At 40.7% G+C, this 26,184-nt stretch overlaps 1 protein-coding gene across 3 annotated transcripts in view; it reads left to right on the plus strand.

Annotated features, from left to right (window-relative positions):
- Nucleotides 1–26,184, plus strand: part of VAV3 (vav guanine nucleotide exchange factor 3) — a 2,320,370-nt gene that overhangs the window by 1,171,020 nt on the left and 1,123,166 nt on the right. For all 3 annotated transcript variants that reach the window (XM_044086042.1, XM_044086044.1, XM_044086043.1), the window contains exon 9: nt 11,021–11,120. In XM_044086042.1, the coding sequence (XP_043941977.1) occupies nt 11,021–11,120 (100 nt within the window). The remainder of the gene's footprint in view (nt 1–11,020; nt 11,121–26,184) is intronic.

Genomic DNA, 26,184 nt, shown 5'->3' on the forward strand with positions numbered 1-26,184 from the left:
AAGTAGACCCGTTTCTATATAAATCAAAAAACACCAAGCCACGCTGGAACAAGTCCCAGGAGAGTTTTATTGACACACTCGTTTAAAACATACATTAAAACTCGTGCATACTACTGAAGTTTTTTAAGGAATGTGTTTATTGCGATTTTCTACTAATATATATTTATGACATATTTAATTGTAATGCAAGATGGGGTTTAAGACAGATTTAATTAATGGTAGGGTTATATAATCCTTGTTTTTTGCTTTGATCATTAAGCAAACAATTTTAATGTTCTTCTTCCCGTTCTTTGTGGTGATGAATAGGGTCTATATTACGAAGTCGAACAATAAAAAGAGCTAATGCTCTTTTATCGAACACTAAAACACGGAACAGCGATTTTTTTTCCCAGGGAAAAAAAATCACTGGGCTGTTTTCGGGATTTTGCCATTTCCTCCACTGTGGTGTGATCTCGGAGTTGGTATATTTAAGTAGGGGGAGTGTGGGGGGAACATTATTTTGTGTTTGGATTTTTTTTTTTTTTTTTTTTTTCCAGAGCAGCGATTTTTTTTCCCCTGGGAAAAAAATCTCTGTTCTGTCTGTTCAACATTTACTGCTTTCGTTTTTTAGTGCTCGATAAAAGAGCGTTCCCTCTTTTTATCATTCGACATTGTGATATAGACCCAATGAATAGACTCTTTCTTAGATAATTAATGACAAGTGGGTCTGTTTTGTGATTGGTTAGCTTTGTAATTAGGAAGGTACATATTGTAGGACTGGTTTTATTAATGGTGTTTTGCATCTGATGAAGTTACAGATGAAAACGCAGTGGCAGTTTAGCATTTATGTATTTTTTTAACTGTGTGTGTCAATAAAACCCTCCTGGGACTTGTTCTGACGTGGCTTGGTGTTTTTTGGTTTACTGGTGATGTTTTTCGTGTTTCACTGTTGCAGTCATCACTTTTGGGTTATCTGCTTGAAGTAGCCCTCAGTTGGCCTGATTAACAAAGCCTTGGGTCCTGCATCGGTTGCTGTCCCTTCTTCCATGATGTCAGGTCGTCAGGGGTATAAAACATGCAGCTGATGCCATTACATCGTCTTTCTTGCCTGAAGCAGAAGCAGTTCACAAGCCGGTCAGCTGACTCCTGAAATTTTCTTTTTCAAGTTTCAGAACCGAAGTCTTCAACTAAAGCTAAGTACCCCATTGGGGAAATGTTTTCTTCCTCCTTACCAATGTCAGTAAAAGTTAATAATTGCATTACTTGTGGAAAGCAAATACCTCATAAAGATTTTCATTCATACTGTATTCCTTGCCTAGGCCCTGACCACAACGTACCGTGCTGTCGGTTTTCTGCTTTATTTAATCAGCGCACTATCCATTGTCGGTATATTTTCGCCTCAAAATATTTCGTTTCTTGGTTTAATTATCCAGAAATGTCATCGGTTAGCCATCTGACTACAGGGATTCCGAAAAAACGCAAGGATAAAGACAGAGACAGGCCGCCGAGGTCCAAAACTGCCGACGATGCTTCTCCTAAGCCAATCGCCAGTTTGCCGGTACTCAGTGAGGTGCATTTGCAGCCCCTGATACCCACTACTTCAGATTCGCAGGCCTCTACTGAGACCCATTCAGAGTCCAGCATGCTGCGAGATGCTTCAACTGTGGAACCTGCGGATGTCTCTACCTTGGATGGGTCCAGAGCTGCTGTGCAGGCACCAGCTTCTGAGGGTGTATTCAGGCCTACTGACTTGCATATTAAACTGATGCCATCTTCTTCTTCAAGGCCTAAAACTCGAACCATGCCTAGAAAACTGACACCCAGACTGCATGGTCAGGCCTCTATGCCTAAAAAACAAATGATAAGAATGACTGAAGACCTTATTACTTTAATCAGGGGAAGCCAACCTTCCCCCTCTAAGTGACCCAGGACTGAGTTTGCTTATGATACTTCTGACAAGGATTCGGAAATTTCTGTTTCCTCTGATGACCAGGATTTACCCTTATCTACCTACAAGGATTCTGATGCTGAGGACTCTATTCCCTCTGCTTCCCCCCCAGAAGATTTCTCTTTTGGTGAAACCTTGCATACTCTCAGGGAACTTTTTCACTGGAAAAGTCAGGATTTCTCTGATTCTAAAAAGAGGCTTAGGGATTTCTTACTCCTATCCCAGCACAGGCCTTTAGCTATACCTCCTGTACTGGACATTGTTGATGATGCCTTTTCGGAATCTAGCATGGCCCCTGACTGTTTACAGCCTGCTTCCAGAAAACCTGATAGATATTACAGGTTCCAGACTCTCACAAGTTCCTTTTCAAAAATCCTACTGCGGATCCTGAAACCATTTCACAGGGACCCAAGGGCATTAAAGCTACTACTGCCAAAAATCCTACCCCCCTCTGATAGAGACTCCAGGGCGCTGGATAGATGGGGTAAGAAGGTATACACTTCTGTAACTTTGGCCAATAGGGCCTTGAATTGCCAGTTTCATATGTTAAAGTATCAGCTGCATATTCTTGGATTGCTTAAACAGAAAAGTATGTTGTTTCCTGTTTGTGCTGAAAATAAGGATTTACAGGATTTAATGCATTCTGCTGAATAAGTTGGTAAACATATATTGCAATGTGATTTTGATTCACTAGAGGCATCTTGCAGGGCTGCGGTAACTGGGTCTGTACGTAGAAGGCATGCTTGGCTTAAGGAGCAATCCTTGCCAGATCATGTTAAAGCAAAAGTTACTGGATGCTCCCTTAAATCAGGACTGCCTGTTTGGCAACAAGGCAGAAGTTCTTACAAAGATGGAGGAAAAAGTTAAATCTATGAAAACTGCTAAATACTTTTTACAAGTACAACCTCCAAGATTTAGTAGGCATTGGCCTTCTAAAAATTGGTCCTTTCCTGCCTCTTCCAAACCTTCTCAGTCCAAACCCAGATCCAGCAGAGCACCCAGGCTTCAGTCCCAGGGGACGCACAGGACTAAGCAGTGGGGGGCCTCCACTTCCAAATCTGGGAGTAATAACCCCCCCCATGGTAAACTGTCTCAATGACTTATTTTTAAAACTTCCAAGTACTTCTCAACTGACTGCCCCTTTGGGGGAAAGATTGCACTTCATGCAAAGAACTGGGGACTCATTACCCAGGACAAATGGGTTTTAAATATAGTGTCCCAAGGATACAGATTTCACTTCCACACGTTACCAACTCCAAGCAGTTGGCCAGATCTACCTCCAAAGCAGTGGGCAGAGGCCCAAAAGCAAGTACTCTCTCTTTTAAGCATAGGGGCTATTCAATTGGTACCAGAAGAGAAAAAGGGACAAGATTTCTACTCGAGATTTTTCCTGCTACCCAGAAAAGACAATTCATGGCACCCTATCCTGGACCTGCCTACTCTAAACACCTTTTTGGTGATTCCAAAATTCAAGATGCTGACTCTTCACCAGTTGCTTCCTATGCTAAGCAAAGATGCCTGGTTGGAAACACTAAATATAAAGGAAGCATACCTGCACATCCCAATCAGGGAATCTTGCAGAAGATACCTATGCTTCAAAGCAGGCTACACACAGTATCAGTTCTCTGCACTGCCCTTTGGCTTATCTACTGCACCCATCGTATTCACAAAGTGCCTAGCTCCAGTCATTGTATTTTTCAGGCAAAGAAATATTCAAATATACCAATATCTGGACGATTGTCTAATTCAGGCAGAAAACCAGGACATATTTTTGAATCATCTGGCTTTTGTACAAAGGGTGCTAACTTGTCTGGGATACACCATAAATGAAAAGAAATCACACCTAGTACCCTGTCAACAAATGATATTCCTGGGAGCAAGCTTGAATACAACTTCCCAGATGGCTTTCCTCATGCCAGAGAAACAAATTCACTTGACAACCTACTTCAAACAAGTGGCCACAAAAACCCTGCTATCTGCAAGGCAAATACTACAAGCCTTCAGGTTCATGGCCTCCTGCATTCTTCTAATTCCATATGCAAGACTGCATATGAGGAAACTACTATGGTATCTAAAAAGCCTATGGTGTCAACATTCTCAGGATCTAGAAGCGATGATTCCTATCATTCCTTGTCTACGCCTAGAGTTCCTTTGGTGGGCAGAGGCCTGCCACCAAAACAAGGGACTACCATTCACACTACCCCCTGCCATCCAAACCCTAACAACAGATGTATCAGACTATGCATGGGGGGCTTACCTGGCAGGGAAGTGCATTCAGGGCAAATGGAACCCAATTCAAATGCACCTTCAAATTAATCATAAAGAAATGTTAGCTGTACAGAATGCTCTGAGGACCTTCAAGGACCACATTCTTCCAGGACAATTAATGGTAAAGACGGATAACACCACTGTTATGTGGTACATAAACAAGCAGGGGGGTACACATTCTTACCCCCTCTGCAGACTAGCCATGGCATTGTGGAACACAGCCTTGAGCTACCAAGTACATCTACAAGCTCAATTCCTGCCAGGAAAACTAAATACACTGGCAGACGGACTAAGCAGAAACCTCATGGACCCACATGAGTGGAAACTGGAACCAAGGATTTTAAACATGTTGACAAGCAAATGGGGGAGCCCAGATATAGACCTGTTTGCCTCCTCCCCAGAACTATCAATTGGAAAAAATTTGCACAAGGACCCCCCACAGACAAGTTTGGAAAGTGGATGCTCTGTCCTTCAGCTGGAAAAAACAGTTTATGCCTTTCCTCCTTTGCCTCTCCTCTCCAAAGTACTAATAAAGATCAAACAAGACAAACCAAGGATGATTTTGATTGCACCAGCCTGGCTACACCAACACTTGTACCCCCTCCTGCGCAGTGTGTCACTGTTGGCCCCATGGCAAAGGCCTCAGACTCCTACCCTGCTGTCTCAGCAGGAGAACCAGATTCTGCACCCTCAGCTTCAAACACTGAACCTAGCAGCCTGGCTAATTACCTAAGCTGTCCTTTACCATCCCTCAGTAAACCAGTGATGGATGTCATTTTAGAGGCAAGGAGGCCTAGTACGAGAAAATCTTATGCTGAAATATGGAAAAGATTCTGTGCCTGGAACCAATTTCAAGGGATGAGCCCAGCAGTGCCCAATTTACCTCAGATTTTACAATACTTAACTGAGATGCTTCACAAGGGCCTGTATTTTTCCTCCATAAAAATTCACGCCTCAGCCATTTCAGCTCATTATAACACAGAACTTCCCCTCTTCTCTCTTCCACTGTTCAAGCAGTTCCTCAGAGGGGCCAAAAAATTAAGACCACCCAGGAGAGCTCCAACTCCAGCCTGGGACCTTAACTTTGTATTGGAGAAGCTTACCCTTCCTCCTTTTGAGCCAGCTGCTACTGCAGATTTAAAATTCCTTTCTTGGAAAACAGCTTCCTTTTTAGCCATCACTTCAGCAAGAAGGGTATCTGAATTACAGGCCCTTATGGCAGTGGAGCCTTTCATCATCTTTCATGCAGACAGGGTGTCCCTCTGGACCAATCCCTCTTTCATGCCAAAGGTGGTATCCAGTGTGGTTTTTAATCAGTCCATTCATTTGCCTACCTTCTTTCCTAATCCGCAGAACAAAGGGGAATGGATTCTGCACTCCTTGGATGTGCACAGACAACTTTGATTCTACTTGGACAGGTCTAAACCTCAAAGGAAATATGAATAACTGCTGGTGGCATTTGTTGAAGGCTATTTCAAAGCAAACCATTTCCAAATGGATAGGCCATTACATTCATTTCTGCTGTAAGCACCATGGAAAACCTGTCCCACAGGGGATCAGACCCCACTCAACCAGGGCTGCATCTACCTCTACAGCCTTTCTCAGATTTTTTCTAAATCCAGAGCTGGCTTTGCCACTGCAGTTTTGCAAGGCCTTATAGCTGGTCCTAATGCTATCTTAATTCCTCCTCCCATCCTTAGTTTTGGGAATCTAATTAAATGTAATGACTGTAACAGTGAAACATGAAGAACATAGTGCAGTTGTGTACACTTACGATAAATGTAGATGTTCGAGTGTATTCTCTGTTGCAGTCCTGGTTACCCTCCCTCCAGCCCCTGACTTCTTTTGGCTATACCTCTTCTCTCCTTCTCAATGCTTAAAAGCTTTTTGGTGTGTTTGCTTTTTTGTTTGAGGTATAACCTTGTATATTTATAGATTTAATTGCTTCCCATTAGGGGGGCACCTGACATCTGGGGCAAGAAAAACTGATGTAATGACATCGGCTGCATGTTTTATACCCATGACGACCTGATGTCACGGAAAAAGAGACAGCAACCAACGTAGGACCCAAGACTTTGTTAATCAGGCCGACTGAGGGCAACTGCAAGCAGATAACCCAAATGTAATGATTGCAACAGTGAATACACTCGAACATCTACATTTATGGTAAGTGTACACAACTGTACTTTCTGTGTTTTACCCTTTGGTCTCTCTGTGGCACCAAGTGTCTTCACAAAATGCTTGGCTCCTATCATAGCATTCTGCAGATGGCAGGGAATGGAGTTTAGAACTTCCCTTATTGACACGATCTCCTTATCCAAGCCCAATCACCAGACCTACTTCAGGAGGCTCTTTTCTTCACCATTTCCCTTCTAGAGAGTCTGGGCTTCACTGTAAACTGTCAGAAGTGCTCTCTGACCCTTCACGAGACCACATTTTTCTGGGTTTCAGGATCCAAACAAACAAGAGGCTAGCTTCACTACCCACAGAAAAGGTGCTGTTTCTCACCTCTTGCTTCCAGAGCATTTCACCCCTCCAATCTATGACTGTCAGGAACTTCCTGTGCCTCCTGGGGTTCATGGCATATACTATCCCCATGGTTCCCTAGGCCAAACTGTACATGAGGAAAATTCAATGGTTTCTAAAGACTGGGTGAAACACTCCCACCCCTGGATTTCATGATTCCACTCCTACCCTGCATAAAAAAAGGAGTTGGATTGGTGGATACTTCAGGTAACCAAAAATCCTGGTCTCCCCTACAGCCAACCCTGCCTTACATAGAGTTATACACAGATGCTTCAGGCACAGGCTGGGAGGGTGACTCTATAATCCTGCAGGTTCAGGGATGTGTGGTCTCCTACATAGGCAAATGAATATATCAACATAAAAGAATTGAGAGCCCTGAATTTGCTTTGAAAATCTTCAAACCTAAACTTATTCCAGGGGTGCTGAGGTAATTCACTGGCAATGCCACTATTCTGTGGTACCTCAGCAAGCAGGGGGGAATGAAGTCTTACCTCCTGTTCAGACTAACCTATATGCCTGCGAGTCAGCCCTTCATAGCCAGGTCTCCCTTCAGGGACTTTACCTTCCCTCAGATCACAATGTGGTGGCAGACACATTAAGCAGGTACATGACCCACGAATAAATGTTACACAGAGGTATTTCCCTTTTTGGGGGATGCCTGTTATGGAAAAAGTTTTTGGAAAACACAACTGTACTTTCTGTGTTTTACCCTTTGGTCTTTTTCCCTTTTTTGGCCCCCACCAAAAGGGGTTTTTTGGTTTTTTCCAACCCAAAAATTTGGGGTTTTTTTTTTGGGCTCCCTTAAATTAAAATTTAAGCCAATTCCCCCCCCCCCCCCCCCCCCCCCCCCCCCCCCCCCCCCCCCCCCCCCCCCCCCCCCCCCCCCCCCCCCCCCCCCCCCCCCCCCCCCCCCCCCCCCCCCCCCCCCCCCCCCCCCCCCCCCCCCCCCCCCCCCCCCCCCCCCCCCCCCCCCCCCCCCCCCCCCCCCCCCCCCCCCCCCCCCCCCCCCCCCCCCCCCCCCCCCCCCCCCCCCCCCCCCCCCCCCCCCCCCCCCCCCCCCCCCCCCCCCCCCCCCCCCCCCCCCCCCCCCCCCCCCCCCCCCCCCCCCCCCCCCCCCCCCCCCCCCCCCCCCCCCCCCCCCCCCCCCCCCCCCCCCCCCCCCCCCCCCCCCCCCCCCCCCCCCCCCCCCCCCCCCCCCCCCCCCCCCCCCCCCCCCCCCCCTTTTTTTTTTTTTTTTTTTTTTTTTTTTTTTTTTTTTTTTTTTTTTTTTTTTTTTTTTTTTTTTTTTTTTTTTTTTTTTTTTTTTTTTTTTTTTTTTTTTTTTTTTTTTTTTTTTTTTTTTTTTTTTTTTTTTTTTTTTTTTTTTTTTTTTTTTTTTTTTTTTTTTTTTTTTTTTTTTTTTTTTTTTTTTTTTTTTTTTTTTTTTTTTTTTTTTTTTTTTTTTTTTTTTTTTTTTTTTTTTTTTTTTTTTTTTTTTTTTTTTTTTTTTTTTTTTTTTTTTTTTTTTTTTTTTTTTTTTTTTTTTTTTTTTTTTTTTTTTTTTTTTTTTTTTTTTTTTTTTTTTTTTTTTTTTTTTTTTTTTTTTGTTTTTTTTTTTTTTTTTTTTTTTTTTTTTTTTTTTTTTTTTTTTTTTTTTTATTTTTTTTTTGTTTTTTTTTTTTTTTTTTTTTTTTTTTTTTTTTTTTTTTTTTTTTTTTTTTTTTTTTTTTTTTTTTTTATTTTTTTTTTTTTTTTTTTTTTCTTTTTGGGGTGGTTTTTTTTTTTTTTTTTTTTTTTTTTTTTTTTTTTTTTTTTTTTTGCAAAAAAAATTTGCGGGAAAAGGTTTAGGAACTAAAATTGAAACAATCCTAATAGCCAAAAGGGATACTAGGGGTTTGCACCCCCTGAAGAAAATCCTGGGGGTGCCCATGTACATGTTATATACAGTATGTATAATCCATGGACTACTTAACACATGTTTTCCTGGTTTCTGATTTTTTTTGAAACTGCGATTTAATGGCTGTAAATGAATATCGTTACAATGATTCATCATTTACTAGTAATAATCCCCATAGCAAGTAACCTTTTTCAAAGTAATAGGAGATTATTATCCACTATCATCCTTAATAATTTGCTGTGAAAAGAGACTGATTGTATTATTAAGAGAGAAGATTTTATTTATTTTTTTCATGAAAGAGGATTTAGAGAAAAATAAAGTATTTTGGCGGGGGGTTGACCCAAATGCAACGTATGCATACCGCCACCTTTTTGTGTACAAAAAAGCACTGGGTGAGACCTACATCGGGTAGAGTTTTACTGATTTTTTTTGACAGATGGATTTATGAAAAGTAAAGTTCAGAGAGGTTGTTATACATCATGTGGAGGGTAGGGGGCCATTTTTTATCCCTATCTCCCCATCTATGATAAATGTTACTCATAATGGTGCAGAGAACAGTTTACTGTGATGCAACTCAGACATCTGTTCACAAACATTGTAGGTTGCTGCATACTTTCTGGATTAATTTGCAACGCTTATAGTCCATGGATAGCTCTTGTATTCTGTCAGTTAGTGCATCTACAACAAGTTACTCATGCCTGCCTTACTGGCCTTTTTTAACAGAGGATATCAACTTCATAGTAGGCTTACAGAATTTCCAAGCAATGGGGATCTAGGGGCTTCAGAGGAGGGGTGGTAGCTTGCCCTTCACCTGAAACTGTGTTTTATATACGACTTATGTTTTTGCTGCTGGAAAGGCCCTTTTCCTCTTTCGTTTTAACAAGCTTTTTTGCATGACAGCATAAAAGACTGGGCATAACAACAACAACAGAAGAGGAGCTTGCTGGCTCAAAAGGTGCCAACGTAAGCTTCTCTAACAACACTGGGCGCAACAACAACAACTGTATCTATAAAGAAATTAACAAATTCTCTGTGTGGGATATTCTAATATAATAAGATGATTTTACTGATGTAGTATTTCTTAGGTTTGTTAGGAAGGTGTAAACATACACTTAAATTAAGGGCAGCCTTTCTTTTGCCAGTCCTTGATAACAAAGACTTCCCCTAGTATGACATATTCATTTAATCATGACAAAGTAACCAAGGTAGAAATATCTACAAGGCCTCTTTATTAACACTATTTATGGTCAGTCTAAGACACCCCTTCAGAGTGATTAATCTATTCACTTGTTAACCTATATTTGATAAAACAGCTCTGTCTTATTGCTTCTGCAAGTTTAATATCATGATACTGGATTTTTTGGTGTTGTGCTGAGATTCTTTTCTAGTAAGATACTTCATGTTCCAGGCCAAATTCATAATTCACCGTATTAGCTGGGCTGTGGTTACTCAGAGTGACTCTGTTCAAAGGTTATGCATATTTACATAAGATACAGATATCCATATCCATGAGGTCGTCATTCATTCATTTTTTTACTTTTTATCAGTATATTTATACTGGCTTGGCTTTTTGATCATATGATAAGGTTAGATATAAAAAAGAAATGAAATGTAGTTCTTCCTAAATTTCATATTTAAAACAAACTTAGGTGTGACATGAGGCTGGCAGGGACTTTCTTAACTTACTGTTTTTAAAAAATGTTACACAATAGTAATGTCTTTTGGCTTTTCCCAGTTAGGGGTCGCCACAGCGGAACTCCAGCCCGCTAATGATTGGCAGTGGATTTTTACGGTGCCGAGTTGCTAGCCTGATGCCCAACCTTCAAAGAAGGCACACCCATTCACGCATGCACCTACCTGCATGTCTTTAACGTCATTCGACCACGGGGAGGACATGCAGACTCCACACAGAAGGTGCTCCAGCCGAGAATCGAACGGGAGATCCTCTTGCTGTGAGGTGACAATGCTAACCCACTGCACCACTGCGGCATTACGATATATATGTATGTGTATGTATATATATATATATAGAGAGAGAGAGAGAGAGATTTATGTACATATTTGACTGATTTCTATTTGACTTTAATAACTGACTTCAGAACAACATCTGGTTACTCTGACAGGATTAGTATAACAAAAAAAGATGTGAATGCTTCAATATTATAGTGTGAGGTTTATGACCTTTATGTGTTGGTGGTTTATTTTATAAAAATAAAATTTATCTTAATCTGTAGCAATCTGCAGAGATGTGATAAGTTTCATGTTGAGGTGTTTCTTCCCTTAATTGCCCAGACTACCTCCTAATGTATAGTTGTGACAACAAAAATGTGATTTCTCTGATAGTGCATATATTTCCTTTATTAATGAAGTTCTGCCATGAAATCTGCTCTTTTGCACCTACTAATGTGAAACTTTTGTTATAGGTTGCTAATTTATGGCAAATATTGCAGCCAAGTAGAAAGTGCAATATCACGTTTGGACAGCATTTGCAAGTCAAGAGAAGATGTACGACTTAAACTTGAGGTAACTTTTTATTTGTACATTTCTGTTACAAAGCTTAGCTTTTGCTTAGTTTGATGTAACTTTTTCATATTACTGTGTTGAATTACTTCACTAATGAACTTTAACAGGCTGTGCTACATATTCAAACAAACATTTTGGTTAGGCAGTTATTAATTTTCTGTTCCAATGCATATAGTTAGGCATGGTTTCCACAGGAGACTAGTATCATAGCTGAAACAGAAATATTAATAAAGGAATTACTAAATGTTATCTCTCACATCTGTCATCTGAGCATAAAAGAACATGCCTAATATTTATTTTTCAGTTATTAGACCCATTATAGAGTACGACCCTTTTGATATGTACCTCACAAGACATCTACAACAACTGGAAAGGCCGCAAAAATACCTCACAAAGAGGATTACTGGCCTCAAACAGATGCCTTATGCAGACCGTCTCAAAAAACTTCAGCTTTACTCCGTCGCATATCCCCTACTCAGAGGCAATCTCTGCCTAACATACAAAGCTATGTCAAACCCAGAGCTGTTGGACATGCTCCACTTAAAGAAATCCCAATCCCTCCGAGCTACACGCTCTAGGGACCTAAATCTTGTTACCACAATAAACAGAACATGCTGGAAGGATAGATTCTTGTCCCAGAGACTTCCCATACTCTGGAACAGACTACCTATCTTTGTCAAACAGAGCTCCTCATTAACACTATTCAAGAAAAATCTTGATGATTGGATGGGTAATAGGAAATTCACCCCGGGGATCACTTCTGTGGTTCTGCTTGACAGGGGCACAGGAAAATAATTTTCTTGGGTGGCAAACGCCAGGGTTTCTTTTTGGCTAGGCTTGTAGGGTCAATAGCCTAGTACCTACCTATGAACCTATGAACCTATACCATATCATATTAATTTACTGCAGGTGAAAGAAAACAGAATTCACAAAAAGAAAGCAAAACTTGCATTTCGTTAAATTTTTTCCTTACTAACAAATGCATTTCCTATTTGTTTGAAGTTATTTATTTTCACAAAACAGATGTAGTTTGGTTCTTGCCTTGGGTTATAATTCATAAAGCCCATAAGCCAGGATCAAAATTAATTGTTATGGACATTGTATATAGTTTGTTTTTTCTTGTAACCATACTGTTAAATTATTGTGTTATAATATGAATAAAAACATTTTGGGGAAAAAAAGTGTTTATATGTACTGAATCTTAATCCAAAGATAAGTACACTTTGACAGTCCTGTTTTTCTTTCCTCCAGCTTCAGAAATGGGGGGGGTCACAAGAATGTGTTTAGAAATACTAGTTCTGTTCATGCAACCCAGCTGCTTGAGTGATTCCAGAAGACAGCAGGAGATGTCGTGCAGGGCCAAGTCATGCTTTAATGACATGTATGTTCCACTGGTACAGCTAGCCCTTTCAGTGCCTGTCATCATAAGACACAGGAAGGGGTGGGACCTAGTTGACCAAACAGGATGTTTATAGTTGAATGCAAGTGCTGTAAATCTGCCAGTAGTATTCAAATCTGCATTGTTTGTGTGTGTGCGCATTTATTTAAGAAGAACAGAACCAGAACCAAGCTAATGGTTTGGTGGAATTGTGAGAGCTCATTTATGATAAATGGCATGAATGGCTGTCTAATACAAAGAAGTCTGAGTTACAGCTATCAGGCTACTCAATATGTCCCTCAGAAGTCATGCTTTTCTTAAAACTTGAAAGCCTTTCCATGTCACAGTGGCACAGTCCTAAATTACTGCTTGATCATTTGAGCAATTGACAATAAAAAAAACTCTGTAAACAAAATATGTAATATGTGACCATAAAGATGAAAGAAAGTTGGAAAGAAAGAGGGTCTATATTATATCATCGAACGCTTAAAAAAGCGAACGCTGATTGATCGACCTAATTTAAGCGAAAGCTTACAATCTCGAACTGTCAGATCAGTGATTATTTTCCCAGGGAAAAAAAATCGCTGGTCCAAAACACATACACACAACGCAAGCACACCAAACAAACAGAAATCCACACACATACACCTAAGATCTGATACCTAACCCTACACTAAACTATGCACACACCACTAACTACCCACTTACCTTAACCCAAACCCTAACCCTAAGGTCCGTCACTATCACACACTCACCTCACTCGCTCCCTAACCCTAACTCACTTAAATCTGCCCTAACCCTCATGTCCACTCAATCGCACACTTACCTAACCCGAGCCCTAACCCTAACGCACCTAACTCAACCTAACACTCACATTCACACAATTGCACACTTACCTGAATCCGACCGGTAACTTTCCACCATAACACTGAAATACCGAAGCAACAGAAACGGACAACCAAATTCTTTCCCTAGGAAAAAATGAGAGTTTCTGCTGCTTCGATATTTTGCAGTTTCGCGAAAATAAGTTCGATCAATCTGCGTTCGCTTTTTTAAGCGTTCGAGGATATACTATAGACACAAAGAAAGAGTCATTAGTTTAGTTTTTCCTACATTGTAAAACTGTAACATCATTCTTTGCATGCATGAAACAGGAAAGAGTTTTGACTTTTGTGTAATGTAAGTATTGTGGAATATATGAAACTTGGAAGATGAAATGATAACATGGATATTGTAAGCAGTTTGTATCTAGAAAGAAATGATACGAAAATGTATGTCTGCTTATGTCTTAAGTGACATTTCAATAAAAGTGTCTGTGATAAAAAAATATATACGTATATTCTAACCCCTATCCCACCATCCCTAACAGGAAGGCTAGTATGCCATAATACTTAAAATGTTTAGCATCGTCCATCACTGTTTGAACCTCATTGCACAAAAGCCATGGATAAGTCCGGCGACCTGAATCGAGTGTGTACTCCCTTTTTCTTTTCCTGCAAGTACTTGGATTATCCAGTTGTGTCCCTGCCCACCAAGACCTATACAACGCGGGAACTAAACTAAGCTATACATCCCTAAGAAACTGCAACTGCTTGACATTTGTTTTACTTTCAAAGTAAAACTACAGCGAAACTGTTTTTTTTTTCCCTGCAAGTACTTGGATTATCCAGTTGTGTCCCTTACCGACAAGACCTATACAACGCGGGAACTAAACTTATCTATACATCCCTAAGAAACTGCAACTGCTTGACATTTGTTTTACTTTCAAAGTAAAACTACAGCGAAACTGTTTTTTTTTTCCCTGTAAGTACTTAGATTATCCAGTTGTGTCCCTGCCCAAAAAGAGGTATACAACACGGGAACTAAACTAAACTATACATCCCTAAGAAACTGCAACTGCTTGACATTTGTTTTACTTTCAAAGTAAAACTACAGCAAAACTGTGTATGTCTAACTTTTTTGTTTATACAAAGTGAGCAGCACACACTCGATCAGGCCAACGCTGAGCCCTCCCTGCACTTTCTCTAGCACACTCCCACCCAATACTGTTCCTCAATCTTCCCAGCAAGCTTTTCACAGTGTTTGGCTATAAAATATAATTTGTTCAAGTGCACAAAGTGCACATTTTACCAACATAGCATAAGTATAAAATATATTCAGTGCACTATTACTTATAGTGAGTCATTCACTTACCCTGCAAGCATTAGCCTGGGGGTTTAACTCACTCGTCATTGCTGTGGCTCCTCCCCAACCAAAGCACACCTATACTACCTACACTAGATGCCATTTTTAAATCGGTGACCTGAATCGAGTGTGTACTCCCTGTAAATTAAAATGATTAATGTTCACTGATACATCTACTTGTGTTTTTAATTCATAGAATCACAATTTTAATACAGATAGACATTTCTCCATAATATGTGTCTCACGTTTGTTTGACTGCACTCATGCTTAGTTGTCACATACTGTGTCATGCTTTTATTTGATCCGGCACTGTTAAAACTGTTGTCTGACCCAATGAATGAGTGTTCAACTAATTGCATTTATAAACTGCTGTTATTACTCCTCTGTAAACTGTGCTGTTAGTATTATAGCCTAATCTGACACTCGCTGACTGACTAAACTGCCAGAATCGCGGTGGATGCTATTTAACTGTTTTTCACATAAACGCAGCTTAGTAAGCTTCTCAAAAGACCTTTTCAGCATCAGAAGTGGGTTTTATCTGCTTAGTTAGAATGCAGGATTACTAGTATTTGTATTAGATTTAAACTGCAACTGTTCGTGTTTTCCATATTGTAGCTGCGTAGTGTAATTCTGCTGGATTGTAGGGTACTGGTATGTGTGATAGATTTTAAAGTGCAATCTGTGATTTTTTTTTTTATATATTGTAGCTGTGTAGTGTGATTTCTGCTGGAAATTATTTCTCCTGTCTATTACTCTATTTCCACTTATCTGCCCTATAATTCAAATAGCTTAACTCTGTTCTCCCTTTCTTTCCATCACATTTTTTCCCTACAAGTACTTGGATTATCCAGTTGTGTCTCTGCCCACCAAGACCTATACAACGCGGGAACTAAACTAAGCTATACATCCCTAAGAAACTGCAACTGCTTGACATTTGTTTTACTTTCAAAGTAAAACTACAGCAAAACTGTGTATGTCTATTTTTTTTATTTATACAAAGTGAGCAGCACACACTCGATCAGGCCAATGCTGAGCCCTCCCTGCACTCTCTCTAGCACACTCCCACCCAATACTGTTCCTCATTCTTCCCAGCAAGCTTTTCACAGTATTTGGCTATAAAATATAACTTATTCAAGTGCACAAAGTGCACATTTTACTAACATAGCATAAGTATAAAATATATTCAGTGCACTATTACTTATAGTGAGTCATTCACTTACCCTGCAAGCATTAGCCTGGGGTTTTAAGCCATGCTTCGCTCACTCCCCTCACTGTGCTCCCCTCCCTGCCCCCAAATTCCACCCACCCTCATCACATCCACATTTATTCTACAACCTACAACCACTCCCAACTCAATCCACCAATTCAGCCACACCTATCCAATATCTCCACACCCCTATCACACCCACTTTCTAAAACTACTATCTAACCCAGCAAAAGTATGTCATTCTCAACCACAGTTGTAATCCTTACTTGCACATTTTTTACTACATTACATCCTACCATGACAGCACTGTTATAAGCCCCAACCATTTCCAATGCACCCTTACATCAACTCCCATCAGACATCCATTGTATAATCTCACAGCCCATACCACAACATTCCTTCTGCCAGCACAACCTCTCAGGTATCAAGCCTCCCACTGTTATCAACACAAACTATCCATAAGATATGACAAACTTTTTAATGACTATGTAAAACACATACTCAGAACTCTCTCCACACTCATTCTCTGTGGAGACGTGCACCCCAACCCTGGCCCCAAACTCATTAACCCTCCCACAAACCCCACACCACCCTAATCACTAACAACAGAAAGCCAAATGACCTCCTCATAATGTCTCTAAACATTAGAAGTATCTGTAACAAAGTCCAACTCCTCCATGCCCACATAAACATGTACTCCCCCGACATCCTTCTCTTAACAGAAACCTGCTCAAACCCCACATCAAAAGTGAGGAAATACTCCCACCTGGTTATAATATCCTCCACAAGGACAGATTATCCAGGAAAGGAGGAGGTGTTGCACTACTGTACAAACACCACCTCAATATCCAACTTCTCACCAAATCAGCCCCCCAGTTTGGCAAGGAAGAAATCCTCCACACCTCTATCAAAGTAACCCCTAAAAAAATACTCAGCATTATAGGATGCTACTTCCCACCAGGCCAAAATATTCCATCCATGGAAAACCTCCTACACTGGGCAAATCTCTCCCTACCCCAAAAACCTGTCATTCTTGGAGATTTTAACATCAATTGGCTCTTGCAATAACAAACATCCTATACACCACCTAAATCTCCACGGTTTCTCACAGCTAATACAATCCCCCACCAGGATCAATAAAAACCCTAATAATCACACCATTCTTGACTGGATCTTAGTAAACAAAAACTCTCACTCCTACTTATCTGGCTGTCTACCTGACTCCCTTAGTGACCATTCTCCAACTTTCCTAATAAGACGCCGCGTAAATAATATCAAACCAATTATCTACAGACTTGTCCACAGTAAAACTAATTTCAACGCAAACTCCTTTCTCTCCTCCCTTCATACAATCAGCTGGGCACCTCTAAACTACACCCACTTAGACAAAGCAGTTCACTTCTTTAACAGTACTTTCCTCAACATACTTAACTCCCATGCCCCCCAAAGAAACACCAAAATCCAAAATAAAAAATCCCCCTAGTTACAAAAAGACACCTTAGGCCTAATGAAAGCTAGGGATAAAATATGGGAACTCTGGCGCAAAACTAAAAACCCCTCAGATAGGCAACTATTCCTAGAACTGCGAAATAAGGTAAAAAAAAAACAAATAAACTCAGACAAAGCCTGTTTCTATCAGACATCCCTAAACTGTTCAAATAGTAACCTCAAACAATTCTGGCCCACAGTTAACGCTATTCTCTGTCCCGGAAAAATAACCCCCCCCCCACCAACCACACCTATCTCCACCCACAGCAAATACCCCCCCACCAACCACCCCTATCTCCACCCACAGCATAGTTCACTCCTTCAATACACATTTCACAGAAACCATACTATCCCTAACCAAAAAACACTTCTCTACATCAACTCCCCCCTCTGCCAACCCTAATCCACCCCTCCCTTCCTTCATCCTCTCCACAGTACCCACCTCCTACATAAGAAAACTCCTAACTAAACTAAAACCCACTAGACTTGCAGCCGACAACCTACCTGCTGAATACCTAAAAATAGCAGCTGATGTCCTAGCCTATCCAATATCAATACTAATAAACCGCTCCATATCCGAATCCTATGTACCCTGACTATGGAAAATATCTCACATCATTCCCCTCCATAAAGGTGGTCCCTCCACTGACCTCTCAAACTACTGCCCCATAGCCATCCTCTCCCCTCTCTCCAAGATACCCGAAAAATGCATAAACTCACAGGTCTTCAAATACCTCCTAAATAATAACCTCTTCGCCAACACCCAGCACGGTTTTAGGCCACACCACAGCACAACTACAGCTCTGATCTCCTTCACAAACACTATCCTTCAGCACAAAAACAATTGCCTCCTCTCCTCCGCTGTATTTCTAAATCTATCTAAAGCCTTTGACATTGTGTCTCAAAACCAACTACTCTGTACTGTATCAACCCTTCCTTCTCCACATCAGCCACTAACTGGTTCCATAGCTACCTACATGGCCACCAGCAATTAGTACTCTGGAATAATGATATATCCCTTCGCCTCCCTGTTACCCTCGGGGTCCCCCAAGGCTCCATCCTTGGCCCCCTTATCTTTTCCCTCTTCACAAACAACCTGCAGACTGCCACAAAACACACCTCACTCATACAGTATGCTGATGACTCCACCCTCATTTGCTCAGCCCAAACACTAACAGAACTCCAACAGATCACACAAGAATCTTTCTCTTCCATTGAAAGCTGGCTATCTAATGCTCAGCTCCTCCTCAACCTAAGCAAGACCACACTCCTTATATTCCAACCAATCAAATCCACCACAAACACCTTTCATTTCAATATCCTGGCCAAGGACAATACCTCCATATCACCAATAGCCACACCAAACTACTTCGTGTACAGATAGACAACAATCTCAGATTTGACACCCACATTTCTCTGACAATAAAAAAGTCCACCAAAAACTGGGTGCCCTTTACAGAAACCGCCAATACCTCACCAAACAAGCTAGATCACCAATTCACAACTCTTATCCACATTACTCTATGCTTCACCTATACTTACAACCCTAAAACAGTCTGACCTAAACAAACTCGAAGCCTGCTACAATAAAATTGCAAAATTTGCCACCGGTGCCACTTATCCCAGCCACCACTGTGTCTCCCTCAGAGACCTAGACTGGCTCAAACTCCCTCAACTCTTACACCTAACCCAACTCACCTTTGCTCATAAACTTGTTAACCACCCTCTCAGAACCCCAGTACTTCAAACTCTACTCCAACCCCACCACTCCTCCAGACCCCTACACTCCTCCAATAAAAACCTGCTCCAAGTCACCAAAGCCAAAAACTCTGCAGGGGAAGCACTGTTCTCCTGTGCCATATCCAAGCTCAGGAATAACCTTCCTACCACCCTTACTACCCTCCCTACCCATCTCTTCAAGCCTGCCCTTAAATCACATCTAAAATCTCTTTGGCTCTGCCCGTGCCTAAAACCCGACTAATCTAAGGCCTCACTAACTATCTCTTTTCTCTATTTCACAACCGTAGCTGTTACATAATTTGTTAATTGGTAATTCTAAACATTTGCCTTGTATGTTTTGTATTCTTATTCTGTTGACTGCTTATACTATTACTTAGATTTTTAGCAAATGTTTCTCTGTACTTAGCCATATTAACAAATAATTTCCTGTACTTAGTCATGTTAATCATCATCACTGCTGAAAAATATCTTGTCCAGTGTCTACACCATGTATTCTGTATGTAATTTCTCTGTGGAGCTAGTCATGTTAATCATCATCACTGCTGTAAAATATCTTGTCCAGTGTCTACCCCATGTATCTGTATGTAATTTCTCTGTGAAGCTTTTCTCCCCGGGCCTCCGCTGAAAAAGAACTTTGTGTCCAGTCGGACTTTCCCAGTAAACAAATATAAGTAAAATAAATAAATAAATAAGTAGGACCATAACTGTGCTGGAGAACAGTTCTGTATCAAGCTTCTGCATGCCTCCTAACAAAGACTGGTTTCCTTGTAGGCCAAGAAGATAGTTTACTGAATTACATAATCCAGAGGGTGTGTCCTTCCTGAGATACTTATTCTGGAGTTTTCCACTGTGTGTGTGTTTGTGTGTGTGTGTGTGCTTGCATGCGTGTGTGTGTGTGTGTGTGTGTGTGTGTGTGTGTGTGTGTGTGTGTGTGTGTGTGTGTGTGTGTGTGTGTGTGTGTATGTGAGAGATCTGGTCACTGCTATCATTTGTATCCCCCGTATTCTCCTCACCTTGGCATTTGGGTGTGCAGGTGAAGCAGTACACAAGGTACTTTTATCATGTGAGTAAACAACATTAAAGGTCTTCAGTAGCAGCTTGGACAAAGAGTCTTAAGTGTTCATAACTGTTTTGTAACAAGATACAGCATTAAGCCATTCATTTTCTGTACATACAACATTATCATGGAAACTGTGATCATGTGTCCAGTCACCCTTATGCAGGAAAATCAGCTTTCTTTTGTACCTTTCTTTTGCATATTCATAACCCCTGACCTTGACCACCAGCCTCATAAATTATCTCATGTTTTACTTTAGTGTTCAGTTGCTTGACCTCTTACACCCCTTCCTTTTTGGCTTTATTTATCTCCGTATGGAGAAACATGTCATATACAGAGGATGATTTGTATCTGTGTCTACTGGCAAGCATCCCTTTACTGGTAACCATTGCAGCAACAATATTAGGTAAGGATGAAAGACTAATAAGGGTTCTTAAACTGAGTCCTCATAGACATATATTTTAATCTTAAATATTTCGATACATGCAAATTCTCTTGTCCATATTTCTTCTTAAGATGCTGGAAAAAAAAAGAAAGAGTCATTTCATTTACCATTTGACTCAGATCTCTAAAGCATCTGACAACCTGTCTTTCTGTCTTAATCATATAAAGCTGGACACCTCCATGTAGGAATGTTAGAGGTTCATGTCTCCTTCATTTGTTTCACCTTATATAAGCCTGGTAGACATTTCAATGTATGACAGGAATGATTTAGTTTACCAATGCAAGCCGCCAAAGTCATTACTACTGAGTGTCTTGCCTTCCAGACATGCTTAAAGAGGTTGCTCCTGTGTATCCTTCAGAGATATGTGGTCAAAGCTTCAATCTGTGGCATACATACACCAGTCTGGTATACCCAGGCCTGTATTCTGTGATGGACAGTGTTCAGAGTAAGAATGAACCCTTCTTTTTTTCCCTTTCCATGTAAATTGTGATACTAGTTTTATTATTTTCTGCAGCCAGTACTGCCCAGTGTTCACTTGAAGATGTATGAGTCCATTGTGCAATAATTTAGAAATATACATGTTAAGTGCTGTTGTTCTACCTACCACTGATAGAGCCACTCTGTGTGAGCCATACGGTCAGACAAAGGCCTTCTTCCATACCTTCTTTACATTCTTCTAAAGCCCAATATGTTTTGGAAGCCTCTTGCTCCTTTCAAAGGAAGGTCTTCACTCCATCTGCCTTCCCACTTTTAGCCTTCTCATTTCCAGAAATATATCAGTTTCTACAGTATCCAAAGTCAGTCCTGCAGCCCAGCAAACTGTGACAACAAGTGAATGGCATAGACAGTATCAAGAGATGGCTTTTGGGACAAAACTACATAATCCTCTGCAAAAATAGGGCTTTCATTTATATACCAGGCAGCTCCCAGCTGATAAACCTGTATTCTGGGTAGAGGTTTCACAGCTTAAACAAAGATGGTAGGGAACAGGTTGCAACTCTGCCTGGTACATTTATATAGATGGAAGGGTGGACAGAGGAAACTATTTGTAAGAACATGAGCCAATGGCTTAATTCACATCACTTTAACTGCATTCACAACATCACTTTAACTGCATTCACAAAACCTAGTTAATTCCAATGCCTCCTGTATATAATTCTACTTGACTGAATCAAATGCTTTAGAAAAATTTAACAGAACGGCTGTTCCAGATTTCTGTACTTTCAAGAAGCCCCTGTATATAATTCCCCAAAGTTCTAAGCTGGTTAGCATTGCTTCTTTCTTTAACATACCCATCCGCGGTGGTGGTGCTGCGGTAGCGTTGTCGCCTCACAGTAAGACGCTGTCCAGTTCGACTCTCAGCTAGAGCGTCTTCTGCGTGGAGACATGCATGAATGGGCATTCCTTTGTTGAAGGTTGTGTGTCAGGGCTAGAAACTCAGTACATAAAAATCAACTGCCAATCATTAGCAGACCGGAGTTCTGCTGTGGCGACCCCTAACCGGGCAAAGCCGAAAGACACAACAACTCATCTGTAAAGGAAACATCAAACTGGGTAGTCAATCCTTGGCTCTATCTGTTGGTCACTTTGGTCTAGTTTTACTCAGTTTAAGAAGAAAAGTTATAGAAGGTACTAGAAACATGAGTTTTACAGTTCTACACACAAAGCAAATGGAGTGAGGCTGACATCCCTTGCACTAGTAAGTGGTAAAAGTCCACATTCAGCTTATCAGGGCTAGATATCCTTCCCTTAGGTGTTCATATTATAGGTCTCTACACCTTTTCTTTAGTTATTAGTCATTTCATCTCTTTTCTCCATGCTTTTAAAAGTACTCAACTGCTGTCTAAAAATTTCTTCATTGGAGCTCCTCAATATCCTGATTCCTAAGTATGCATTGCATAGAGATCGTGATAATATTTAAGTAATAGCGCATTAACATCAGTAACGTCTCATTGAATTCTGTCCTTTCCCCTATGAATAGATAGCTGCTCTCATCTTTCATTCACTCCCCTACTTAACCCTAAAACCCGACAGTTTCCCTGAAGGATTCATTTGAGCCCAGGATCTTGTGGCTACTGTCTCTAATTATGTCTACCTTCTGCTTAAATCCTGACCGTGTCCTGTCTGTCAAACACTGTACAAGTTAATGCCTGACTGAGTTCTTTCTGTTGTACCCCATATAAAATCAATGCCTGTCTTGAGTTCTGTCTGTTGAACCCATACAAATCAATGCCTTTCCAAAATTTGATTTATTTATTTATATTTGTTTTCCTGGGTAAAGCACTGATTTCCATGGAGCTTTTTCCAGACTCAGCCCAGGAGCAGTATGTGGTTAAGTGACTTGCTCAGAGTCACACAGTTAGGCAATGGAGGCTGCGGGAATCAAACCTTGCACCTCTGGATTACAGGAAACAGCATGTTAAAAACTATTTAATCCTCTCTGTTGAACCCATGCAAAGCAATACCTGACTGAGTTATGTCAGTCGAACGTCATCGAAACAATGGTCTGACTGAGTACTGTCTGTCGAACCCTATACAAATCAATGCCTAAGTGAGTGCTCTCTGTCATACCCCATAAAAATCAATGCCTGACTGATTTGTCTCTGTTGAACCCCGTACAAGCCCTATATTACTTTACCACATTATTATTTTGAAACCTATTACCACACGGGTTCTCTATTATATGATCGAAGACGCTTTCTTTCGAATGCATCTTGATCGAACTTGAAAGCATGAAACAGCAAAATACCGAAATGGCATATAAGCAAATTCTTTCCCTGGGAAAGAACACTTGGCCGCCTTCGTTATTTTGCCATTTTCGTCACTGTGGTGCTATCTCGGAGTTGGTATATTTAAGTAGGGGGAGTGTGGGGGGCACAACCCCCCACGTCAGGGGGTGTGGGGGCGAAGCCCCCCACTTTGTATAATGTTTTAAAGTTTTTTTCTTTTTTCTGTTCTTTTTTGGAACAGCGATTTTTTTCCCTGGGAAAAAAACGCTGTTCTAAGTATTCGGTATTGTAAGCTTTCACTTACATGGGGTCAGTAAATCAGCGTTCGCTTTTTTAAACGTTCGCTGATTTAATATAGACCCTACCACACCACAGTCATGTCTCTACAACCCTGTTACCAATCTTCCCCCAAATCTCACTAAATGCTCTGTTGAATCATAGGTTTGTCCTTACTAACAGCCCAAACATATCAAACCTTGTGGAGTGCTGACAAATGTCCAGATCCCCATCCCCAGTCCATCGCCAAATGTATCTACTAATGTTCTGCCCAGTTTTGCTTTCATAAAACTGGCCACATCTACCTTAGTTTTCTTTTGCAACCCAATAATGTAGTGTCCAACCCACCACAAAAAATGTAATTACCCTTAAATCCTTTCTGGTAACTTACTATTCTTACAAAATTATAATTTCTGCCAATGTTTAAAAGGATCTGAAGAAGGCAACTCCTGAAAGCGCTTATCCACTTGTATTTATTTTTAGTTTTAGTTTTACCCTGAGTTTCATAGTTTTTATAGATTTTATTGTTGGAGCCTATTAAATTAACTTTTAACCTTCACAGTGGTGGCACAGCTTTACTTTGTACAGACATTTAAAAGATGTCCATTTGGTGTGTGAGGAAACACCTTCTAACATTAACTAAGACACAATTAACCATTGACAAAGAGCAGTAGTATTATTTACAGAACTGCAGAGGAGACCACTAGTCATGTGAGGTTCAGGCTGTTTTAACCACTCAACAGAGCCCTATCCCCAGTTTACTGGTATTGCTGCATACCATTGATAGGATCACTCTAATGTTCATTACCAAGAGTAAACGTGCCATAGCAAGCCCCAGCTGAGAATATGCCATTATATATTAACTCAGGGAAACTATCTTATCCTCATATGTTTTTTCTACCATTGTCTTTGGAGACTTTTTAGCTTTGCCTTTCTTCTTTTGTACACCTAGCCACTTTATTTCATAATGGTGTGAGCTGTGAAGGGCACTACAGGCTTTTAACAATTTTTTTCTTGTGGTCCAGAGGTGCAAGGTTTGATTGTTTTTTTGGTTGATTTTGCATTCATATTTGCAGATGCTTTTTCTTCTACCATCTCTTATCTGTTACAGGCCCCAACCCCTCTGCAACTGCTGTCTGAACATCATTATAGACAGTCTATCTGCAGCTTCTTTAAAAAAAAAAAAAAAAAAAAAAACTTAAGGGCTTCCACTTCAGCAGCAAAAGCATAATTCTTGTTATCACCAGCGCAGCCTAATACTCGCGTAAGTTGCCAAGCCATTCTTATAATGCAGTTTTTGTTCAGTTCTAAAAGCCCTTCTTTTGTGTATTTTGAAATTACCAAGTCATGGAACAAACAGCCCTCATGCCCTTACAGCAGAAAGTGCCTCTCTTCTCTAGCTGCTGATATAATGTAGTACTTGCCGCTGTAGTTCACAAACTTGAAAATGACTGGCCATAGTGTGGAGCCTTCTGAACCAGGCAACTTTTGGGATCTCTGAGCCCTTTCAGTTGCTATAAGTGCTGAAGAATCTAGGTGTAATGTGTTAGCAAGCTGCTCCTTCTGAAAGGAGTGTGAATCTCCATCTTCTAGTTCTTAAGCAAACTTGACAGTAACAAGTTATTCTACCATGAGTGCTTTACAAAGTCCTCCATCTTATTCATATAATCTCTAATCTGGCAGTTTAACTGTGAAATACATTATCTAGAAGCCATGTATTTTCAGGGCCAACTCAATAAAAGTATTGCGAGCTACACACACTTCATATTGCTGCTGGTGTAACTCTGAATCTGCTTTGACAGCTGCAATAACCTCTAGAAATATTGTGACTGAGTCTGTCACATTATCTGTACTATCCATCCCATCTTGTTAGGGGCTGACATCTCCTTCTGTCATGTTGCCTTCATTTATGGTGACTCCTATTTACAAACTGGTATTTCCATACCTGGTCATTTTTCCCTGCAGCTGCTGAAATATTTTTAGTCGTTCCAGGTATTCACATTGAACATTAAATGAACTTAAAGGATGTAATAAAGGAAGGGTGCATATATCCCCCCCCCCCACAAATTACATTAAAAGTTAGATGACATTGTGATAGGACTGCATTCAGTGTACCTTATTACTACAGTGTTTCTGTATTCATGTTAAGCTAAAGCTCTTCTAGGTAGATTAATTTTATTTGAGAGCCCTGTATGGTGTAGTCACCATGATACATCTCTGCAGCAGCAAATAATGAAATGCTTTTTCCTAAAGGAAGCAGTTGTACTTTTTCAGTCTTAAGATACACATGGGGTCAGCCTGTTGGGAGAGACTGAGAGACACGCATGGCCATTCAAGTAAAAGAGTACACACCCTTGTCCAGGAGTGAAGGACCAGAGTCCGTGTTCCACCACAGGTGACAGCATAAACAGCAAGTGAAGCATTCCTAGAGCTCCAGATGGTAGGGTCATCATACGCATGGTCAGTAGTGGTGATTGTGTGATTGTTGAGGTTGGCATGCCTGGATGAAGTAAATGCATATGAATGAATTTGATAACATAAATTATAGAAGTGTATAGCT

This window comes from Protopterus annectens, chromosome 10.part0, assembly GCF_019279795.1.
Source record: "Protopterus annectens isolate FY-2018-M chromosome 10.part0, PAN1.0, whole genome shotgun sequence".
Taxonomy (NCBI): Eukaryota; Metazoa; Chordata; order Ceratodontiformes; family Protopteridae; genus Protopterus; species Protopterus annectens.